Source organism: Pelophylax lessonae, assembly GCF_965119305.1.
Source record: "Pelophylax lessonae genome assembly, chromosome: 4".
In the NCBI taxonomy this organism is placed as follows: domain Eukaryota; kingdom Metazoa; phylum Chordata; class Amphibia; order Anura; family Ranidae; genus Pelophylax; species Pelophylax lessonae.
This window is the reverse complement of record NC_138771.1, coordinates 611,854,534-611,876,096: the sequence shown is the minus strand read 5'-3', so window position 1 is coordinate 611,876,096 and position 21,563 is coordinate 611,854,534. Positions and strand designations below refer to the sequence as shown.

General features: G+C 46.4%; 1 protein-coding gene across 4 annotated transcripts in view; it reads right to left on the bottom strand.

The window, feature by feature from the left end:
- The window catches only part of LOC309553574 (A.superbus venom factor 1-like), a 1,719,715-nt gene that overhangs the window by 649,943 nt on the left and 1,048,209 nt on the right, over positions 1-21,563 (bottom strand). For all 4 annotated transcript variants that reach the window (XR_014225177.1, XR_014225178.1, XR_014225179.1 and 1 more), the window contains exons 20-21: positions 9,132-9,344; positions 1,809-1,875 (exon numbers count right to left, since the gene is read on the bottom strand). Coding sequence is in view for 1 of the 4 variants with exons in the window: in XM_082254846.1 (XP_082110972.1) it covers positions 1,809-1,875; positions 9,132-9,344 (280 nt within the window). In the remaining 3 variants the exon portion in view is untranslated. The remainder of the gene's footprint in view (positions 1-1,808; positions 1,876-9,131; positions 9,345-21,563) is intronic.

The following is a 21,563-nucleotide window of genomic DNA, read 5'->3' as shown; positions in this document are numbered from 1 at the left end:
TTCTCTCATGCTACATATCTCTGAACTATGCTGGACTATTTGTAACTTAAGTTGAGTGTCACCACCTTCAATGGGTGGCTGAAGTATGTAAATATCTTTGCTTCTATTGATTTGGTAAACTGATAAAAGGCATTCTTGAAGTGAAATACACCAAATCTCTATAACGTGACATAGAAAGAAAGAAAATGTGTGTCAAAAGGGCCAAGAGCCAAAGTGAAGTTTGTTGTTCTAATGCCTGAAACAGGTATACAGAGAACTGTCAGCAGGTAATGTCTAAGCCAGGATGGGTCACCCTGCAGATATCCCCACATGTAAGAGAGAGTAGGTTAGGTCCTCTGTTAAACGTCCCATTGGCTCAGGTAGAAACGGATTAAAGAGTGGGCATGCTTCCCCACTACACAAAATTCTTTGTGGATTTCTTCCAGATGTGTGCAGTAATCCAGCATGAAACCACTCCTAGGAAAAAAAAATAACTATAAATTAGGGATTGACATAATATTGAGGGCTGATATGCACTTTTCCCGATATATCAAAATTGGCCCTGGAGGTTACCGATATTGCCGATATTTCAGGAAAGTGCATGTACCACCAGAGTGATGCCTGCAGCTAGAGGCATCACCCCGGTACCAGCATCCATAGCTGACGGTCAGCTGTCTTGTAACGACAACCGATACGGCTAAGAAGTCGCTCGGCTGTCATAACAAGGAGCAGGAGAGGACGCCCCCTCCCCTCCTGCCGCCTTCTATGGCTCGCCCGGGTCTCCAGTCCCACCGGGAGACCCAGTCAACCAGCCTGCACAGCCGCTGAAGACCCGATCAAAGCCGCATTCGGCTCTGATCGGGTCTCCATGCAAAAACCTGGAAGTGATGTCATGAGTGACCTCACTTCCAGGTACTGTCTGGCGCCATATTCAAAACAATGACAGCATTCAAAACAGCCAAACTTGGCATTTTGAATGCTTTTAAGTGCAGAAGAGGGGTTTTGGTTCTTTTAGACTCCCAGATCCCTCCACAAAAGTACCTGTCAAAAAAAGCAACGAAAAACTTATATCGGTTGATCACTACTATAAATGAATTTTGTCAGTACCCCATCGAAGTCATAACTCATCTATTAGGATGTTGATGCCATAACCAAAATACAGCTCCACCTTAAACTACTTTAACCCATAGGATGGTTACACACACACAGATGTTATTTAATGTGACATCTGCGGTATGGCTAGCAATTATTTTTTTTAGTATCAAACATTCAAAAAGAAAATTGAGTACAGTAAATTGACAAAAAATTCCAGAACAATCCCCTAGATAAAAATTGACAACATTGTCCTGAAACAACTCCTGAACTTTGCCATTGAAGTTTCCTGTCATACAAACCGGTCAGTGCTTTTGTCTTTTCTTGTGCAGGGTGACTGGCCTTGTATTCTCCCCACTGTAATTTCTACAGGCAGCCTATAGCCGAAGTATCTGCTGGGTCCCTTCCACAGCCCTGCTCTCTGTACAGGCTATGTTCAGCTCAGTGAGTCACCATTACTTTACCAAGGTAATATATGAGTTTACTAGAGCATTTGGTGCACACATAGTGGGCTATACTATATCATTTGTGTCTACTCAGGAGTTTATTTAAATTATTTCATTTTGTTTAGTTTAGCTGTTATATTTACATAGAACATTCTCTGCACATTTTCCTTTTTTGAACATAATTGAACATAAAACATTGTTTAAAAAGTTTATCTCATTTGCACACTGCCTTTAATGATAAGGTTTCTACCACTAAAACAAAGACAATCTGTGACCTCAGAAAGAACTTACCTTGTCCTTTCACTTGTGGTTCCAGAGACACTGTCCTGACATTTTTTGTAAGACGAACTCCTTCTGGCTGAAAGACATTTAACAGCGATTAATTAGTTGAGTTCCTTATTGCCAAGGTCAAATCACAACATTAAAGCACCAAACATAAGAATGGGAATGTGGAGTTTTGGATTAAATGGATGGGTTTTCTATTAGGTTGCATTTTTTTATGGTAAAGCAGACCTTCACCCCAAAAACAATGTCTGTGCATGTGGCTCCAGCCTCACCCTCTTCCACCATCCCACCATTGAATATATATTTTTGCAACTGCATTTTTATTTTGTTGTTCTTCCTCCTTTCTTACCTAGGTGACAATGACATTGTGCACACATGCGCAGATGTGCAGAAAGTTTCTGGCCAGTCTTCCGGACCTTTACACACATATTTTCTCTTTACATATGTAAGAGGATGGTGCAATTAGGAGGACAAAGACCTCTGTTTTGTTTGCGCATGAATGCGGAAATCAGTATGTGCAAAATTGGTGTTTTGCCTTGCCTACAGTGCATCTGGAAAGTATTCACAGCACTTTACTTTTTCTATATTTTGTTATGTTACAGTCTTATTTCAAAATTGATTCATTACAACGTGAAAGTAGTTTGTTTGAAATCTTTGCAAATCTATTAAAAATAAAAAATGAAAAAATCATATGTACATAAGCATTCACAGCATTTGCTCAATACTTTGTTGAAGCACCTTTGGCACCAATTAAAGCCTCAAGTCTTTTTGACTCTGATGCTACAAGCCTGGCACACCTATTTTGAGCGGTTTCTCCCACTTTTCTTTGCAGGTCCTTTCAAGCTCAGAATGTAGTCTTAAGGAAGCCACACACTGAAGCAAAATGCGTTAACCAGCAGAGGCGACCCAATATATCTTGGGGTATTGTAACCTATGCTGTATCAAGTCGGGGTGGTGCTGTAAAAGGGCCACATTGTACATTTATTTGTCACATGTATTATTTTAAAGTGTTTTTCATTTGTGTGTTTGAATGCTTTTCAAACATCCTTTTTTAAAGATGTACTGTATATAAATAACACATTTATTAGTTTTAATTGATTCTGTCTTCTATTGCTGTCAAGTCCATCATTTGCAGGACTAGTTTCTGGATTCTATTGTGTATATTATATGTTTAGGAATGTGTTATGGGTAGAGGTCACTCTTTGTCTTGCAGTGAAAGTAAAATTCATAATTTTGGAGGAAAAGCTATTTTAGGCTGAATGACTCTGCTCATACCTGTTCAAGATAGTATAGTTAATGTTCCTATATTGGCCAGAATGTTCCTATAGATGGCCAGATTTGATCAATGGGTAGGGTTGAGCGTACACGGACTGTATTGTTCGGGATCATACCGGACTTTTGGGTGTTTGGTACCCGGACCCAAACATTTCACTGTATGTTAGGGATACAGTCCGTTGTTCGGTAATTTATTTCATGTTTTGGCGCGGTTTTAATGGGGCGGTTTCAACAGCTGCAAGGAAGCCAATCAGCAAGCATTTAACTAGTGTGCCCTTAGAAGCCATCAAAGCCATGCCTAATAATGGTATGGCTGTGATTGGCCAGTGCAGTATGTGACCCAGCCTCTATATAAGCTGGAGTCACATAGCGCCGCACGTCACTCTGCTCTAACTACTGTAGGGTCAGGTTCCTGCTGCTGCTGAGGGAGAGATAGGAGATTATTGTAGGGGCAGGCTGGAGATTGCTTTCAGGGAAAGAATAAGAGAATCTTCTTTAATCAGACAGCGATGTACATTGATTTTATTGTGTGGGGGTGCAGTGCACAATCTTTTTGCCCTGACCTGAGCCCAGTGAGGAGGGAGAGAAAAAAAAACTTTTATCAGTCTATTAGGTTGACGGCGTGTGGCGTGCGGCATGCAGCAGCCACGTAATGCAAGTTCAGTGCATATGTGTCTGCTTAATCTGGATTTAAAAAAAAAAGTTTTTTCCTTAATATTTTATAGTGACTTACAGTGTTTAGACACTGCTGTTCTAATTTGCTTTTCAACAAGCACCAATTTAAGGGGGAAATATTTTTTTTTTCAGTTTTTAGGGAAAAATCATTATTTTTCAGTTTTTCATTCATATGGGTTTTTTATTCAATACCAGAATAGAACAACAACAGTATCTAACCTGTTAGGTGTGCGGCATGTATCGGCCACGTAATGCAAGTTCAGTGCATATGTGTCTGCTTAATCTGGATTTAAAAAAAAAAAAAAAAACGTTTTTTCCTTCATATTTTACTGTGACTTAAAGCTTTTAGACACTGCTGTTCTAATCTGCTCTTCAAAAATCACCAATTAAAAGGGAAAAAAAAAAATTTCATTCTACATTACTGTGAGATACACCCGTTGGATACAGTTGTTCTATTCTGCTTTTCAATAAAAACCCATTTAGGGGAAAAAAATTAAATTGTAGCCTAGTCTGCATATGTTACTGTGAGATACACTCATTGGATACTGTTGTTGTATTCCTCTTTTCAACAAAAACCCATTTAGGGTAAAACAATTAAATTGCAGCCTAGTATGCATATGTTATTGTGAGATAGACCCATTGGATACTGTTGTATTCAGCCTTTCAATAAAAACACATTTAGGGGAAAAAAAATTAATTGCAGCCTAGTCTGCATATGTTACTGTGAGAGAGACCCATTGGATACTGTGATTGTATTCCACCTTTCAATAAAAACCCATTTAGGGGAAAAAATTAAATTGCAGCCTAGTCTGCATATGTTACTGTGAGATAGACCCATTGGATACTGTTGTTGTATTCCGCCTTTTAATAAAAACCCATTTAGGGGAAAAAAAATTAATTGTAGCATAGTCTGCATATGTAACTGAGAGATAGACCCATTGGACACTGTTGTTGTATTCCGCCTTTCAATAAAAACCCATTTAGGGGAAAAAATTTAATTGCGGCCTAGTCTGCATATGTTACTGTGAGATAGACCCATTGGATACTGTTGTTGTATTCCGCCTTTCAAAAAACAAAAAACATTTAGGGGAAAAAATTGAATTGCGGCCTAGTCTGCATATGTTACTGTGAGATAGACCCATTGGATACTGTTGTTGTATTCCGCCTTTCAATAAAAACCCATTTAGGTGAAAAAAAATTAAATTGCGGCCTAGCCTGCATATGTTACTGTGAGATACACCCATTGGATACTGTTGTTGTATTCCGCCTTTCAATAAAAACCCATTTAGGGGAAAAAAAATTAAATTGCGGCCTAGCCTGCATATGTTACTGTGAGATACACCCATTGGATACTGTTGTTGTATTCCGCCTTTCAATAAAAACCCATTTAGGGGAAAAATTTTAAATTGCGGCCTAGTCTGCAAATTTTACTGTGAGATACACCTTTTGGATACTGTTGTTCTATTCCGCTATTCCATAAACACCCATTTAGGGGAAGATCCTAAATTAGAGGAATATGAGGAGAAGTTCAAATAAGGGATGTGGCCTGGGTAGTGGTGCTGCTGGTGGAGCTTCTGTTGCAAGGAGAGGACGTGGTCGATCTGTGCCAGCTACACGCACAAGTAAAACACCTTTCTCAGCTGCGAGTAGGCGACAGAACCTGCAGCAGTATTTGGCAGGGCCTAATGCGCCTCTACCAATGTTGAGGCCAGAACAAGTACAGGCGATAGTAGAATGGGTTGCTGACAGTGCCTCCAGTTCCTTCACATTGTCTCCCACCCAGTCTACTGCTGAAAGGTCAGAGTTGGCACCTGCAGCCGATGTCCATCAAGCTTTCATCTCACCCCCTTGCAAATCAGCCAAGCAGTCTGAGCCCCAAATCATGCAGCAGTCTCTTCTTCTTTTGATTACTCTGTTAGCATGGTTTCCCAGGGCCATCGACCTAGCCCTGCCCCAGAAGTGGAAGTGATTGGGTGGACCGATGCCCAACCACTTATGTCTCAAGATGAGTACATGGGAGGACCATCGCAGCATGTCTCGGATAATGACGAAACACAGGTACAAACTGCTGCGGAATTCCGAATTGTGGAGACCAACAAGGAGGGCAGGGGTGAAGACTGGGTGAAAGATGATGTGGAGGACGATGAGGTCCTTGACCCCACATGGAATGAATGTCATGCAGGTGACCTGAGTAGTTTGGAGGAAGAGGCGGTGGTCGCACAGAGCCACCAGCACAGCAGAAGAGGGAGCAGGGTGCAAAAGCGGAGCAGCCGTGCCCTAGACACTACGCCTGCTACTGCCCAACGCAGCAAGGGACCGAGCACACCAAAGCCAGCTCAAAGGAGTTCCCTAGCGAGGCAGTTTTTCAGACAATGTGCTGATGACAGGACATGAGTGGTTTGCACGCTGTGCAATCAGAGCCTGAAGCGAGGCATAAACCTTCTCAACCTGAGCACAACCTGCATGACCAGGCATCTAAGCGCAAAGCACGAGCTGCAGTGGAGTAGACACCTCAAAAACCAAGAAAGGTCTCTGGCTCCTCCTGCTTCCTCTTCTGCTGTAGTCTCGGCCTCCTCATCCACCTCTGTAGTGACAGTGGCACCTGCCACCCCCCAAACAGAGGATCTGCCAGCAACAACACCACCTGGGTCACCAACAACCATTTCCACAATATCCCGTGGAAGCATTCAGTTTTCTATCTCCCAAAAACTGGAGCAGAAGAGGAAGTACTGCCCTATCCACCCGTGATACCTGGCCCTGAATGCCAGCATTTCAAAATTCCTGGCCTTTGAAATGCTGTCATTCCGTCTGGTGGAGATGCAGAGTTTTAAAAGCCTTATGGTGGTGGCTGTCCAACAGTACGTCGTGCCCAGCCGCCACTACTTTTCCATGCAAGCCATCCCTTCCCTGCACAACCAAATGGGTGACAAAATCAGGGGTGCACTGGGCAACGCCATCTGTGGCTTGGTCCACCTAACTACGGATACGTGGACCAGTAAGAACAGTCAGGGGCGTTATATCTCCCAAACAGCACACTGGGTAAATGCAGTGGTGGCTGGGCCTGAGGCGAATAGCAGTTTGGTGCATGTCCTTCCACCACTAAGGATTGCAGGGCGCTTCAATTTGCCTCCTGTTCCTAACTCCTCCTACTCCGCTTCCTCATCCTCTACCGCCTCCTCATCCGGTCAGCGTAACACCTTCACCACCAACTTCAGCACAGCCAGGGGTAAACGACAGCAGGCAGTTTTAAAACTTGCCTGTATGGGGGAAAAACCCCACACCACGCAGGAGTTGTGGAGGGGCATTAAACAGCAGATCGATGAGTGGTTGCTGCCAGTGTGCCTCAAGCCCGGCCTGGTGGTGTGTGATAGCGAGCAAAATCTCGTAGCAGCTCTGGGCCTAGCCGGTTTGACACACATCCCTTGCCATTTGGTGGTGCAGAGGTTCCTTAGAAATTACCCCGATATGTCAGAGCTGCTGCACAATGTGCGGGCCGTCTGTGCGCACATTTGGCATTCTCACCCTGCTGCTGCTTGCCTGTCAGCGCTGCAGCGTAACTTCCGCCTTCCCGCTCACCGCCTCATATGTGACGTGCCCACAAGGTGGAACTCCACCTTGCACATGCTGGCCAGACTGTGCGAGCAGCAGCAGGCCATAGTGGAGTTTCAGCTGCAGCACGCACGCGTGAGTGGCTCTGCAGAACAGCACCATTTCCCCACCAATAACTGGGCCTCCATGCGAGACCTGTGTGCCTTGTTGCGCTGTTTCGAGCACTCCACCAACATGGCCAGTGCCGATGAGGCACATTAACTATCCCACTTCTATGCCTCCTTGAAAAAACGCTTTGGGCGATGATGGAAGAGGATGTGGCACAGGATGAGGAGGAGGAGGAGGAGGAAGAGGAAGAGGTATAATTTCCAAGGCTTTCAGGGCATTCATTCACAAGTGGCTCCGAGGGTGGGTTCCTGCACCCACAAACGCCAGGTACACAATTGTCCAGCAGGGGCACAGTTCTGGAGGATGACGAGGATGAGGAGGAGATGGGGAAGGAGATGGAACCATGTTCACAGCAGTGTGGCACCCAGGCCAGCTCATGGCCATCACTGGTGCATGGCTAGGGGGATAAAGAGGACACAGTGTCTCCGCAACGACCGCCAAGTTTCCCACATTGTAACTTGTGCTGATTACTGAGTGGCCATGCTGCTGGATCCCTGTTACAAGAACAACGCACCGTCCTTAATTCCCTCACCGGAGCGTGATCGGAAGATGCGCGAGTACCAGCGCACACTGGTAGACGCGCTGCTGGGGCATTCCCACCTGACAGCGGGGGCACAGTGGAAGCACAAGGCCAAGGCAGAGGAGGAGGAAGAGGTCGCCAACACAGCCAGGGCACCGGAAGCACCTCAGAAGGCAGGGTTAGCATGGCAGAAATGTGGAAAAGCTTTGTCAGAATGCCACAACAAGCAGCAGCACCACCAGCTGATATGGAATGTCTTAGCAGGAGGCAGCATTTGACTAACATGGTGGAGCAGTATGTGTGCACATGCCTAGATGTACTATATGACGGGTCTGCCCCCTTCAACCTCTGGGTCTCCAAATTGGGCACATGGCCTGAGCTTGCTCTTTACGCCTTGGAGGTGCTGGCCTGCCCTACAGCCAGCCAGCGTATTATTTGAACGTGTATTTAGCACGGCTGGGGGCGTTATCACAGACAAGCGCAGCCACCTGTCCAGAGCCAGTGTGGACAAGCTCACATTTATTAAAATGAACCAGGCATGGATCCCACAGGACTTGTCTGTACCTTGTGCAGAATAGACATGTATACCGGCCTTATGCAGCCATTGTTGTCTTTTTGATCTGTCTCACTCTTTTGGGGTGTACCCTAATTTAAAAGAAATTTTAAATTAAAAACAAAAACCAATGTTGGCTACCTCGTCCTCCTCCACCACCGATTCCACCTACACCGCCACATCCACCGCCACCGCAACCTCCTACTCCATAGGGGCCTCGTCCTCCTAGATCAAGATGATTTTTTTTTTATTTTTCTGTTTTTTATGTTATTTTAAGTTATTTCCCTATCCACGTTTGTTTGCAGAGCACTTACCATGCTCTTAAGAAGATTTTGCTGCCATTTGCAGCCCTCTAGCCCTTTCCATGTTTTTTTAGAGCCATTTTAGTGCTCAAAAGTTTGGGTCACCATTGACTTCAATGGGGTTCGGGATCGGGGTAAAGTTCGGGTTAAGTCCAATTCACGAACCCAGACTTTTTGGGCAAACCCGGACATCCAGGTGTTTGCTCAACTCTATCTATGGGCAAATGGAACTACTAATTTCTCTCCTGAATTTTGAAGGCACTTAACTCATCTAAACCCATACTTACCATAACCTTTAGCTTTTTCTTGACACCATCAGACAAAATATTTTGAAAGACTGAAGCTTTTACTTCTATGTCATGCAGACCCAGAGAGAGTGGTACAATGATAAAAGGAACAGCAAAGGATGAATTAGGTTCAATGAAAACATCTCTGCGGTATTTCGCTTTGGGTGTAGACAGACTGCAAAATTCTGGGTTGTGAGTGAACTCCACTTTCACCTGAAACAAATCAACATTGCAATCAGGATGTTAAAGCTAAACTCCAGGTGATCACCTTAATACCTCAATGAAATACATACTTTATACACAATGTTGTTTTTTATTTCTGTCCATCCAGTTCTCAACTCTGTCTCACAGCACTGTCAGATGATGACACCACTTTCATTGTTATAGGTATAGACTATTCGGCCCTACTTTATGCATATGTTCTGACAGGAGAAGACAGTAGGCTTCGTCATCCAACTGGCAGGCTGGGTTCAGGAGGCATCACTGAGAACTGTGCCAAGTTGTACAACTTCCAATCATGTTTTTTTGTCCATGCTGCTGTCAGGCCCTGACCAATCCTACATGGAAGGTTTAGATTGGCACAGACAAATGCACAGAAAAAATGTTTGATACAAACTGTTAAGCTCAGTACACCCTTCCCTACCAGTTTTTGGTAAGATGTTTGGAAAAAGTTGATGTAGCTCTCCTGCCTTTAGCCTCGTACACACGATCAGATTATCGGACATATTTTCATCAGTTTTTTGTTGCATGCCAGTCCCATATCGAAAGTGAAGAGGTTACTTTCATACGAAAATTCTCGTACGACAGAATTCAACGTCAGAAGTGATGTAAATTGTTGAATTGTTTTATATGTGTTCTTTCATTTCCGAGCATGCGTAGTCTTGCTCTTATGATTTTTTTCCGATGAAAACTGTACTACTTAAATGAAAATCGGACGTTGTGTTTACGTATGATAAAAAAATTTACAGCCTTCACATCCAGTTTTTTTCGTACAAAAATTTGTAATCAACTGTGGAAAGCACCAAACTAACAATCCAAAAATCGTCAGTTCGTTTGCGAACTAAATTTAACCTATGATTTTCTCATCGTGTGTATGGGCCTTTAGGCTGTCTAATTTTAATTTTTATCTCTGCTGTATTTAACTGAGCAGCAATTTATTGTCCATATCTGGCCAGGTCTATACCTAAGCCTGGTGGTTGAAAAATCTTCCAGAAATAGAGTAGGTGGATTAGTCACTGCATTATAAATATTTATTTAACATCAACCAATCCCTGGGGGGGGGGCTAAAAAGTGTAACTGGGGAGAAGATAAATGTTTGGGAGGGTCTAATCAGAGTATTCTCTTCTGGGGCCTCTGGCCCTGGGAGGCAGCCTGTGTTGCTGAAGAGATTAGGCCTCAGCATGTCAGACATCTCAAGTCTCCCGCAAATCGCGGGAGACTCCCATTTTCTGCCCTGAGCTCATGGACACCCGCGAGCTCAGGGCAATATCCCCGCAAGCTGTGAAGCCGAGTGGAAGCAGCTGAGCTGTCAGTGAGAGTGTGACTCACTCTGTGAGTCATCCAAGCTGTGAAGCCGAGTAGAATCAGCTGAGCTGTCAGTGTGACTCACTCACTCTGAGTCATCCTGCGCAGCTCCGTGCAGCAAGACAGAGCCGCTACTTCTGCCTGTGAGAGGAGGAGGGATACAGAGGAAGCAGCAGCTTTCTCTCTACTCCTGACAGTGAGCCATGTACTTCAAAATAACAGGAGACAGTGGCGTAGCGTGGGGGGGTGCAGGGGGGGCTGGCCGCACCGGGCGCAACATCTGGGGGGGCGCATCCGCAGTGTCACTCTGTCTGTCTGACTCTGACATACACAGTTCACACACTGTCTGCAGCTGCCTCCATCTTTAGGCTGGGAGATGTCCAGCGCGGCTGCCCTATGGCTGAAAATGGCGGGTCGGGGCGGGGCTGGACTGTGCCTCACCTGTCCATTGGTGTAGGGTGGGGTGGCTTTGCAAGCCCCGCCTATGCCGCATCTCCTCACTGCTCAGTCAGTTTAGCGAGTGAGTCAGCAGCATGGCGCGGTAACAGAGTGGGTTTTTTTTTTTAATCACCTGATTAGAGCCAGAGGCTCTAATAGGCTTAAAAAAGGGTGGACCCGGGGCGCAGAGCAGTGCGCCCCAAGCCCACCCATTGTGTGACAATAGCGAATGAAAATTCACTATTGTCCCACAGATCCTTCCCCTGGCCAATCAGACCTCCGAGACCTGCTTCCTGATTGGCCAAAAGGCGAACGCATGCCATTGGCCGAGGAGGAGGCGGGGGGACTCGAGGAGATGCGGGGAACCGAGGAAAAGCCGCAGCTGCAGGTAAGTCTCTCTGCATTGAAGGGGGCAAGCTGGTCACTCTGCATTGAAAGGGGACACGCTGGTCACTCTGCATTGAAAGGGGGCACGCTGGTCACTCTGCATTGAAAGGGGGCACGCTGGTCACTCTGCAATGAAAGGGGGCACGCTGGTCACTCTGCAATGAAAGGGGGCACGCTGGTCACTCTGCATTGAAAGGGGGCACGCTGGTCACTCTGCATTGAAAGGGGGCACGATGGTCAGTCAAACTTGTATTTAGATGCATTTTACTTTAATTACATCAGTATTTGCATAACAAACAATACATGTGCTTAGGGGGTAAGGGTTTCTTTAACTAATCTAGTGGAAGAGACTCGAGTGCTAAAATCCCGTGGGTTAGGGGGCGCAAATTACTTGCCTTGCCCCGGGTGCTGACAACTCACGCTACGCCACTGACAGGAGATAAAAATATTCAGCACTACAGCAGTTGTCCATAGCAGCCCCTTCACTGATGTGTACTGAGAGCACAGGGGGCTCCTGGAAGCTTCTCCTCACTGCTTCTCGAACATGTGGACCTATGGTAAAGTTTACCTGAAGACATTCTTCTTTTACATTGTGATGAAGGAATAAAACTTCTGCCATAGTCATTTTTTGTGGTCTATGTGCCTCTGGGGAAATATACCCATTATTCCACTACCAGAAAGCCAACAGGAAGTCACTGTGCTTTTCCTGAAGGGAGGGGAATTACCCATTACCTAGATATGCACTGTAAAATACATAGCTAAATTCAAAATTTTTTTTTTTTTTTTGGTAAACCTCCTCTGTATACTAATTCCATTTCATTTGATCATCCTTTAGTTGTGTTAAATTAGTGCCGGGGGGGGGGGGGACGTGGCAGCGTGGGAAGAGTGTGGCGGCACTCGCGGGGGAATTCAGCGACGCGGAGTACCACCTCCCTGAAATGAGTTTTTGCAGGTTGGGATGTCTGGCATGTGTTTGACTGGGGAGGAACTTGGACTTAAAGAAACTTACTGGAGGACACATCCCGTGAAAGCTCAGCTGAAAGAAGGACACCTTTCACTGAACAGCATCACAGAAGAGCTGATTGGGAGCTGCTTCTGATCATTGTGAATGGGACCTTGCCTTGAGCTCCACGTGTGCCTGTGCTTTAAAGGTTAGACACCAGAGGTTGCTAAGGAATTTGACTGCTCTTACAGAGTCTCAGATTAGATGGCTGTCCCCCTACCTCCAGGAATATTTAAGGCTGCTATTGAAGGACTTTGCTTGAGAATCTGTCCTTCTGTACCTGCTTGTGTTTTGGAATATCCTGCACCCTCATCCCACCCCCCACCTGTGTTCAAGTACTGTAATAAATCTTCAACAAGACACCTCAAGACGAAGCCTGAACTCTGTAAGCATGCTGTGGAGCTGGTACCTGAGCAGGCAGCCTCTGGACAAGGGAGACCTGGCATGTTTCTAGCGGCCCCTCGGTGGGTAAGTGCTACTCTCAAAACACTTCCCGACGTGTCCTGTGAGGTTCAACTCACATGGCTGTATAGGGTCACATACTGCCAAGAATGAGCGTGTTTGTATGGTGGGTAGCAAAGGTAGATGTGAGCAACCACGGCCCGCAGGTCTGTTCAAATCAATGTCAGACATTTAAATGCAGCTAGGGAAAGCCGAGCGGCCCTAAATACAAACTGTCTGCATCAAGGACAGCCCATTTGCCCCAAACCACATGTAACTAGTGATGGACGAACATCGGCTGGGGCGGTTTGCGAACGTCAGCCACAAATTTTCTCAAAAGTCCGCGAACAGCGAGTTTGCAGCGGGCCCCATTGACTTTAATGGGAGGCAAACTTTAAAAACCTTTAGGTCATATTTGCAGCCACAAAACACTTACTAGCTGTGCACAAATAGTCCCAGCACATGGACAATGTCATAACAGAAGTATTGCAATTAGAAAAGTTGCCCTAATTTTTTTTTTTTTTTACAGCAAAAAAAAATTTATTTTTTTTCATAAATCAGCCAGAACTGACAGCAGCTGGTAAATACATGTCAAATACATATAGGGTCCATTCACACATCTGTAAAATGGGTCTGAATCAAATCCACAATTTGCTGAACCTTTACAGACCCATTGTTTTTCAATTCCAGTCTGAAAAATTAGGCATTCACAGGATACAGAAGTGTCGGCCACTAAAGGCCCCAAAAATTAGCCCACATGCGTTTACCTGACAGCAAAGAACGTATTCTGTGGCTGAAGGTGCATTAGGCATTCACAGGATACAGAAGTGTCGGCCACTGTAGGCCTCAAAAATTAGCCCACATGCATTTACCTGACAGCTAAGAACGTAGTATTCTGTGGCTAAAGGTTCATTAGGCATTCACAGGATACAGAAGTGTCGGCCACTATAGGCCCCAAAAACTAGCCCGCATGCGTTTACCTGACAGCTAAGAACGTAGTATTCTGTGGCTGAAGGTTCATTAGCCATTCACAGGATACAGAAGTGTCGGCCACTATAGGCCCCAAAAATTAGCCCACATGCGTTTACCTGACAGCTAAGAACGTAGTATTCTGTGGCTAAAGGTTCATTAGGCATTCACAGGATACAGAAGTAAGTGTTGGCCTGTATAGGCCCCAAAACTAGCCCACATGCGTTTACCTAACAGCTAAGAACGTAGTATTCTGTGGCTGAAGGTTCATTAGGCATTCACAGGATACAGAAGTGTCGGCCACTATAGGCCCCAAAATTTAGCCCACATGTGTTTACCTGACAGCTAAGAACGTAGTATTCTGTGGCTGAAGGTTCATTAGGCATTCACAGGATAGAGAAGTGTCGGCCACTATCGGCCCCAAAAATTAGACAACATGGGTTTACCTGACAGCTAAGAATGTAGTATTCTGTGGCTGAAGGTTCATTAGGCATTCACAGGATAGAGAAGTACGTGTCGGCCACTATCGGCCCCAAAAATTAGCCCACATGCGTTTACCTGACAGCTAAGAACGTAGTATTCTGTGGCTGAAGGTTCATTAGGCATTCACAGGATACAGAAGTGTCGGCTACTGTAGCCCCCTAAAATTAGCCCGCATGCATTTACCTGACAGCTAAGAACGTAGTATTCTGTGGCTGAAGGTTCATTAGGCATTCACAGGATACAGAAGTGTCAACCACTATAGGCCCCAAAAACTAGCCCACATGCGTTTACCTGACAGCTAATAACGTAGTATTCTGTGGCTGAAGGTTCATTAGGCATTCACAGGATACAGAAGTAAGTGTCGGACACGATAGGCCCCAAAAACTAGCCCGCATTCGTTTATCTGACAGCTAAGAACGTAATGTTCTGTGGCTGAAGGTTCATTAGCCGTTCACAGGATACAGAAGTAAGTGTCGGCCACTATAGCCCCAAAAATTAGCCCACATGCTTTTACCTGACAGCTAAGAACGTAGTATTCGTAGGAATTACGCTATGGACTTTTATACTTTTTATATACTCATGCATATATGATGGAGTGATTATGAAGCATTGGAGCTTGACAACCGCTGGTGACATTGGTATAACATCTTGCTGGGAGAGGCTGTCTCATTAAATTGAGTAGCCAAGGAGTTCTGGTAAGCTACTTGTGATACTTGTGCACAGAGGTGTCCCCATCCTTCACTTTTCCCTGGGTGTCACTGAAAAGGATTGTTCTCCTCAACACCTTGCATGCGGATTCATTTTCATTTGCATTTCTGTTTTGGGACTTTATTCAGTATTTTGGATACTATTTTGCTTATATTGTATATGTTTTTTTGTGGTTTTCAACTTGCCACATTATTATTCAAATTACTTTAGCGCTGCACTTTTTGTAAAGATTTTGGTTATTGATCACTGTTAGTTGATTTTGGTGCTAGCTGCTCACATAATTCATATCGAATACACTGTTATTTATTTAAATTAGCGCAGGAATTTTTTTCTCCCCTTTTATATTCACAGGATACAGAAGAGTCGGCTACTATAGGCCCCAAAAACTAGCCCACATGCGTTTACTTGACAGCTAAGAACGTAGTATTCTGTGGCTGAAGGTTCATTAGCCATTCACAGGATACAGAAGTGAGTGTCGGCCACTATAGGCCCAAAAATTAGCCCGCATGCGTTTACCTGAAAGCTAAGAACGTAGTATTCTGTGGCTGAAGGTTCATTAGGCATTCACAGGATACAGAAGTAAGTGTCGGCTACTATAGGCCCCAAAAATTAGACCACATGCGTTTACCTGACATCTAAGAACGTAGTATTCTGTGGCTGAAGGTTCATTAGCCATTCACAGGATGCAGAAGTAAGTGTCAGCCACTACAGGCCCCAAAAATTAGCCAACATGCGTTTACCTGACAGCTAAGAACGTAGTATTCTGTGGCTGAAGGTTCATTCGGCATTCACAGGATACAGAAGTGTCGGCTACTATAGGCCCCAAAAATTAGCTCACATGCATTTACCTGACAGCTAAGAACGTAGTATTCTCTGGCTGAAGGTTCATTAGGCATTCACAGGATACAGAAGTGTCGGCCACTATAGGCCCCAAAAACTAGCCCACATGCGTTTACCTGACAGCTAAGAACGTAGTATTCTGTAGCTGAAGGTTCATTAGCCATTGGCAGGATATAGAAGTAAGTGTCGGCCACTATAGGCCCCAAAAATTAGCCCACATGCGTTTATCTGACAGCTAAGAACGTAGTATTCTGTGGCTGAAGGTTCATTAGGCATTCACAGGATACAGAAGTGCCGGCTACTATAGGCCCCAAAAATTATCTAACATGCAATTACCTGACAGCTAAGAATTAGAGATGTCCCGAACTGTTCGCCGGCGAACAGTTCCCGGCGAACTTCGCATGTTCGCGTTCGCCTCTGAGGCGAACATATGCGATGTTCGGTCCGCCCCCTATACTTCATCATTGAGGCAAACTTTGACCCTGTACCTCACAGTCAGCAGACACATTCCAGCCAATCAGCATACCCTCCCTCCCACACCCTCCCACCTCCTATAAAAAAGCAAGGGCAGCATCCATCTTAGACAGGGCCGGCCTTTGGGGTGTGCGAGCTGTGCGGCCGCACAGGGCACCATAGGCAACAAGGGCGCCGTGCGGCCATCACAGCTCGCATAAGATCAGGTGATTCAGGCCGCACAGTGGGAGGTGAGCGGCGACTGCAGCCTGGACAGGGTTAACACAGGCTGCGGCCGCCGCTTACCTCCCGCCGTGCGGCTGTGCCTTGGTCACCTACTGATGCAGTGAGGTAAGCTGTGTATCACACACAACTCAGCCTCTGATCCTTTCATGCTGACAGATCTCTCCTCCCTCCCTGCACTGACGCCAGAGGAGAGATCATCAGCTCCTCCTCGCCCCGCCCCTTCTCCTCCTCCTCCCGCCCTGCCCACACTCCCGGGGATGTGTGGGCGGGAAGTTTAAAGAAAAAAAAAAAGCTGCAGAGAGCGTAAGGTAAGTGAGGTCTCTCTCCTTCAAAAAATGTAAGTGGGGGGCTCTGTGTGGGGGGGCTTTGTGTGGGGGGTCTGTGATGTAAGGGGGTGCTCTCTGATGTGGGGGGCTCCATGGGGGGGTCTGATGTAAGGGGGCTTTGTGTGTGGGGTCTGTCATGTAAGGGGGGCTCTCTGATGTGGGGGGCTCCATGGGGGTCTGATGTAAGGGGGCTTTGTGTGTGGGGTCTCTGATGTGAGGGGGGCTCTGATGTTAGGGGCGCTTTGTGTTTGGGGTCTCTGATGTTAGGGGGGCTCTGTGTGTGGGGTCTCTGATGTGAGGGGGGCTCTGTGTGGGGGGGGTCTCTGATGTGAGGGGGGCTCTGTGTGGGGGGGGTCTCTGATGTTAGGGGGGCTTTGTGTGTGGGGTCTCTGATGTAAGGGGGGCTTTGTATGGGGGGGTCTCTGATGTAAGGGGGGCTTTGTATGGGGGGTCTCTGATGTAAGGGGGCTCTGTGTGTGGGGTCTCTGATGTGAGGGGGGCTTTGTGTGTGTAGGGGGTCTCTGATGTGAGGGGGTCTCTGTGTGGGGGGTCTCTGATGTAAAGGGGGCTCTGTGTGGGGGGTCTCTGATGTAAAGGGGGCTCTGTGTGGGGGGTCTCTGATGTAAAGGGGGCTAAGTTATTAGTGATCATAAAAAAGAAAAAAGTCAAATAAAGTGCAAAAAAGGTGCAAGAAAATGCGTGGGGGGGGGGGCACAGGATTAGCTCGCACAGGGCGCCTGAACACCTAAGGCCGGCCCTGATCTTAGATCATTCTGAAGCGGTGTGTTAGTGAGAGAAGGGAGAGTGTTGCTGCTGCTGCTGCTGCTGCTGTTAATAGGGACAGTTGTTAGTCAGTGTTCTCGGTCTTGTTAGTCAGTGTTCTCGGTCCACTCCTGCTGTGTAAGGACAGCATCCTGACAGCACCCCAAAAAGCCCTTTTTAGGGCTGTTATTTGAGTAATTTATATATATATATATATATATATATATATATATATATACAGGGAGTGCAGAATTATTAGGCAAATTAGTATTTTTGAGGATTAATTTTATTATTGAACAACCATGTTCTCAATGAACACAAAAAACTCATTAATATCAAAGCTGACTATTTTTGGAAGTAGTTTTTAGTTTGTTTTTAGTTTTAGCTATTTTAGGGGGATATCTGTGTGTGCAGGTGACTATTACTGTGCATAATTATTAGGCAACTTAACAAAAATCAAAGATACAGTATACCCATTTCAATTATTTATTTTTACCAGTGAAACCAATATAACATCTCAACATTCACAAATCTACATTTCTGACATTCAAAACAAAAACAAATCAGTGACCAATATAGCCACCTTTCTTTGCAAGGACACTCAAAAGCCTGCCATCCATGGATTCTGTCAGTGTTTTGATCTGTTCACCATCAACATGGTTCCAAGTTCCAGCCGGAGGCGGCGCTGAGAGAAACCGGAAGTGTGTGTACGTGCGGCAAGGGAGCGAGGAGGAAGAGGAGCTGCGGGGACACGTGCAGGGGGAGCCGCACAAGGGGTGCGTGTGCACCGTGCAGGGGGCCGGTAACCATCAACTGAGCGGAGGTGGAGGACGGGAGCCGCTAGAAGAGCAGAGGGAGCGGCAGCAGGGACATGAACAACCGCACCAGGATACCGGGTGCAGGGACCGAGGCAGAGCGCGGCGGTGGAGGTCGGAAACTGCCTCCCTCCCTTAGTGCCTGGAAGAAGAGGAGGAGGACCGTCCGTGCCCAGTGAGGAGGAGGAAACATCCGTCCCAGTGTGTGTGTGTGTGTGTGTGTGGCAGCAGCTGTGAGTAAGGCAGCAGCTGCATCCGTCCCAGTGTGTGTGTGTGTGTAAGGCAGCAGCTGCAAACAGGGAGAAAGCTGTGTGACTGAGCTCTGTGAGAAATCAATAGCTGTTTGACAGTGCTGCGACTGATTGCTGTGTGACTGTCTCTGCAACTGAGTACCTGGGAAGTCTGGTGAGTATCCTTGCGACTAGTAAGTATCTTGTGACTGGTGTGTATCCTTGCGACTGGTGAGTATCATTGCGACTGGTGAGTATCCTTGCGACTGGTGAGTATCTTTGCGACTGGTGAGTATCCTTGCGAATGGTGAGTATCCTTGCGACTGGTAAGTATCTTGCGACTGGTGTGTATCCTTGCGACTGGTGAGTATCCTTGCGACTGGTGAGTATCCTTGCGACTGGTGTGTATCTTTGCGACTGGTGAGTATCTTTGCGACTGGTGAGTATCTTTGCGACTGGTGAGTATCTTTGCGACTGGTGAGTATCTTTGCGACTGGTGAATATCCGTGCGACTGGTGAGTATCCTGCGACTGGTGAGTATCTTTGCGACTGGTGGGTATCCTTGCGAATGGTGAGTATCTTTGCGACTGGTGAGTATCCTTGCGACTGGTGAGTATCTTTGCGACTGGTGAGTATCCTTGCGACTGGTGAGTATCCTTGCGACTGGTGAGTATCTTTGCGACTGGTGAGTATCCTGCGACTGGTGAGTATCCTTGCGACTGGTAAGTATCCTTGCGACTGGTGAGTATCCTTGCGACTGGTGAGTATCTTGCGACTGGTGAGTATCTTTGCGACTGGTGAGTATCTTTGAGTCTGTTGGATCTTTGCGACTGGTGAGTATCTTAGTGACTGGTTAGTATATTAGCGACTGGTGAGGACCCCAGGTTTAGTACCAGGGGAGACAGAGGTAGTGTAGGTAAGGAAGAGCAGGTCGTTAATATATCCCCATAGAGTAGTGGGTAATAATGTCCGACAGGATTGCGGATGCCACTCAGTGCACTTCTTGCGGCATGTATGCGTTCCTTGATGAACCAATCGAGGGCGAATACTGCTGTGCAAGATGTGAGCGACTTGTTGCTCTGTTAGACCAGATCCTGGACCTACAGAACACAGTGGCAACACTGCGTGGCATCAACAACCTGGAAAGGAGCTTGGACATTACCTATCAGGCGCTGGCAGGGGCCAGCATAGAGGAGGGAGGAATAGAGGAGACGCAAGCAGCAGAGGTACGCAGCTGGGTGACTGTTAGGAAGGGTAGAGGGATGAGTGCCAGGGAGGCCAATCCTGAGTTGGTACACCCTAACAAATTTGCCGAGTTGCAGGTTGAGGGGGATATCAACTCAGGGGTGGCAGAGCTGGAGCATGCACCCTCCCCCAGCTGCCAGGGGAGGGACGGCTCCAGGAAGAAGGGGGGCTGTAACTCAGGAAAGGTTAGAAAGGTTGTGGTAGTTGGGGACTCAATTATCAAGAGGACAGAGAGGGCAATCTGTAAAAAAGATCTCGTGAACCGAACAGTTTGTTGTTTACCGGGCGCCCGCGTTCGGCATATCGCAGATCTGGCAGACAGATTGTTGTGCGGGGCTGGGGATGACCCAGCGGTCATGGTGCATGTGGGCACTAATGACAAAGTTAAAGGTAGGTGGAGGATCCTTAAGAACGATTTCAGGGACTTAGGTAATAGATTGAGGAAAAGGACCTCCAAGGTGGTTTTCTCTGAAATACTGCCTGTACCTCGAGCCACACAGGAGAGGCAGAAGGAGATTAGGGAACTTAACAAGTGGCTGAGGAATTGGTGTAGGAAGGAGGGGTTTGGGTTCCTGGAGAACTGGGCTGACTTCTCAGTCGGCTACCGCCTCTTTAGTAAGGATGGGCTGCACCTTAATGGGGACGGTACAGCTCTTTTGGGGAGAAAGATGGCCACCAAGTTGGAGGGGCTTTTAAACTAGGTGACGGGGGGGGAGGGCTCAGAAGTAGAGTCAGTCAGGAGGGAGCAGAGGACTGAAGGCAGCTGTAGGGTCAGCAGCGACAGTAGGTCCACAATGTCAATTGGCAGGTCTGTGCGGGAAAATCTCAGACCAAACAGGAATAAACATAACCGCCAATTGCGCTTAACTTCTGTAAAACTAAGAGGGGTATATGCTAATGCCAGGAGCCTAGCTAATAAAATGGATGAGTTGGAAATATTGGTACATGAGGAGGACATAGACCTTGTGGGAATAACAGAGACTTGGTTCGACCCCTCACATGACTGGCTGGCCAATATCCAAGGGTATTCGGTGTACCGGAAGGACAGGGTAGGAAAAAGAGGGGGAGGGGTATGTCTCTATGTCAAGAACAATATAAAGGTGATAGAAAGGAGTGATATTACGGATGGGATGAGCATGGATTTAGAATCTGTGTGGGTTGAACTCCATAGGGAAGGAGAAAAGGGGAAAGTTATTGTGGGGGTTTGCTATAGGCCACCTAACCAAGGGGAGGAGGTAGAGCTGGAATTCTTAGCACTAATGAGTAAAGTGGCAAAATTGGGATCAGTCATCATATTGGGGGACTTCAATTATCCCGACATTGACTGGGACGAGGGGACTACACACTCACAGAAGGCCCGCCTATTCACCTTACTGGATAATTACATGTCACAGTTGGTGGATTCTCCGACTAGAGAAAATGCAGTCCTGGATCTATTGATCACTAATGACCCAGACATAATCTCGGAGGTAGGAGTCCAGGACAACCTGGGCTCTAGCGATCACAGGATAATCACATTTAGTATAAATAACAATATAACAAGGCAAGTGGGGAACATAAGA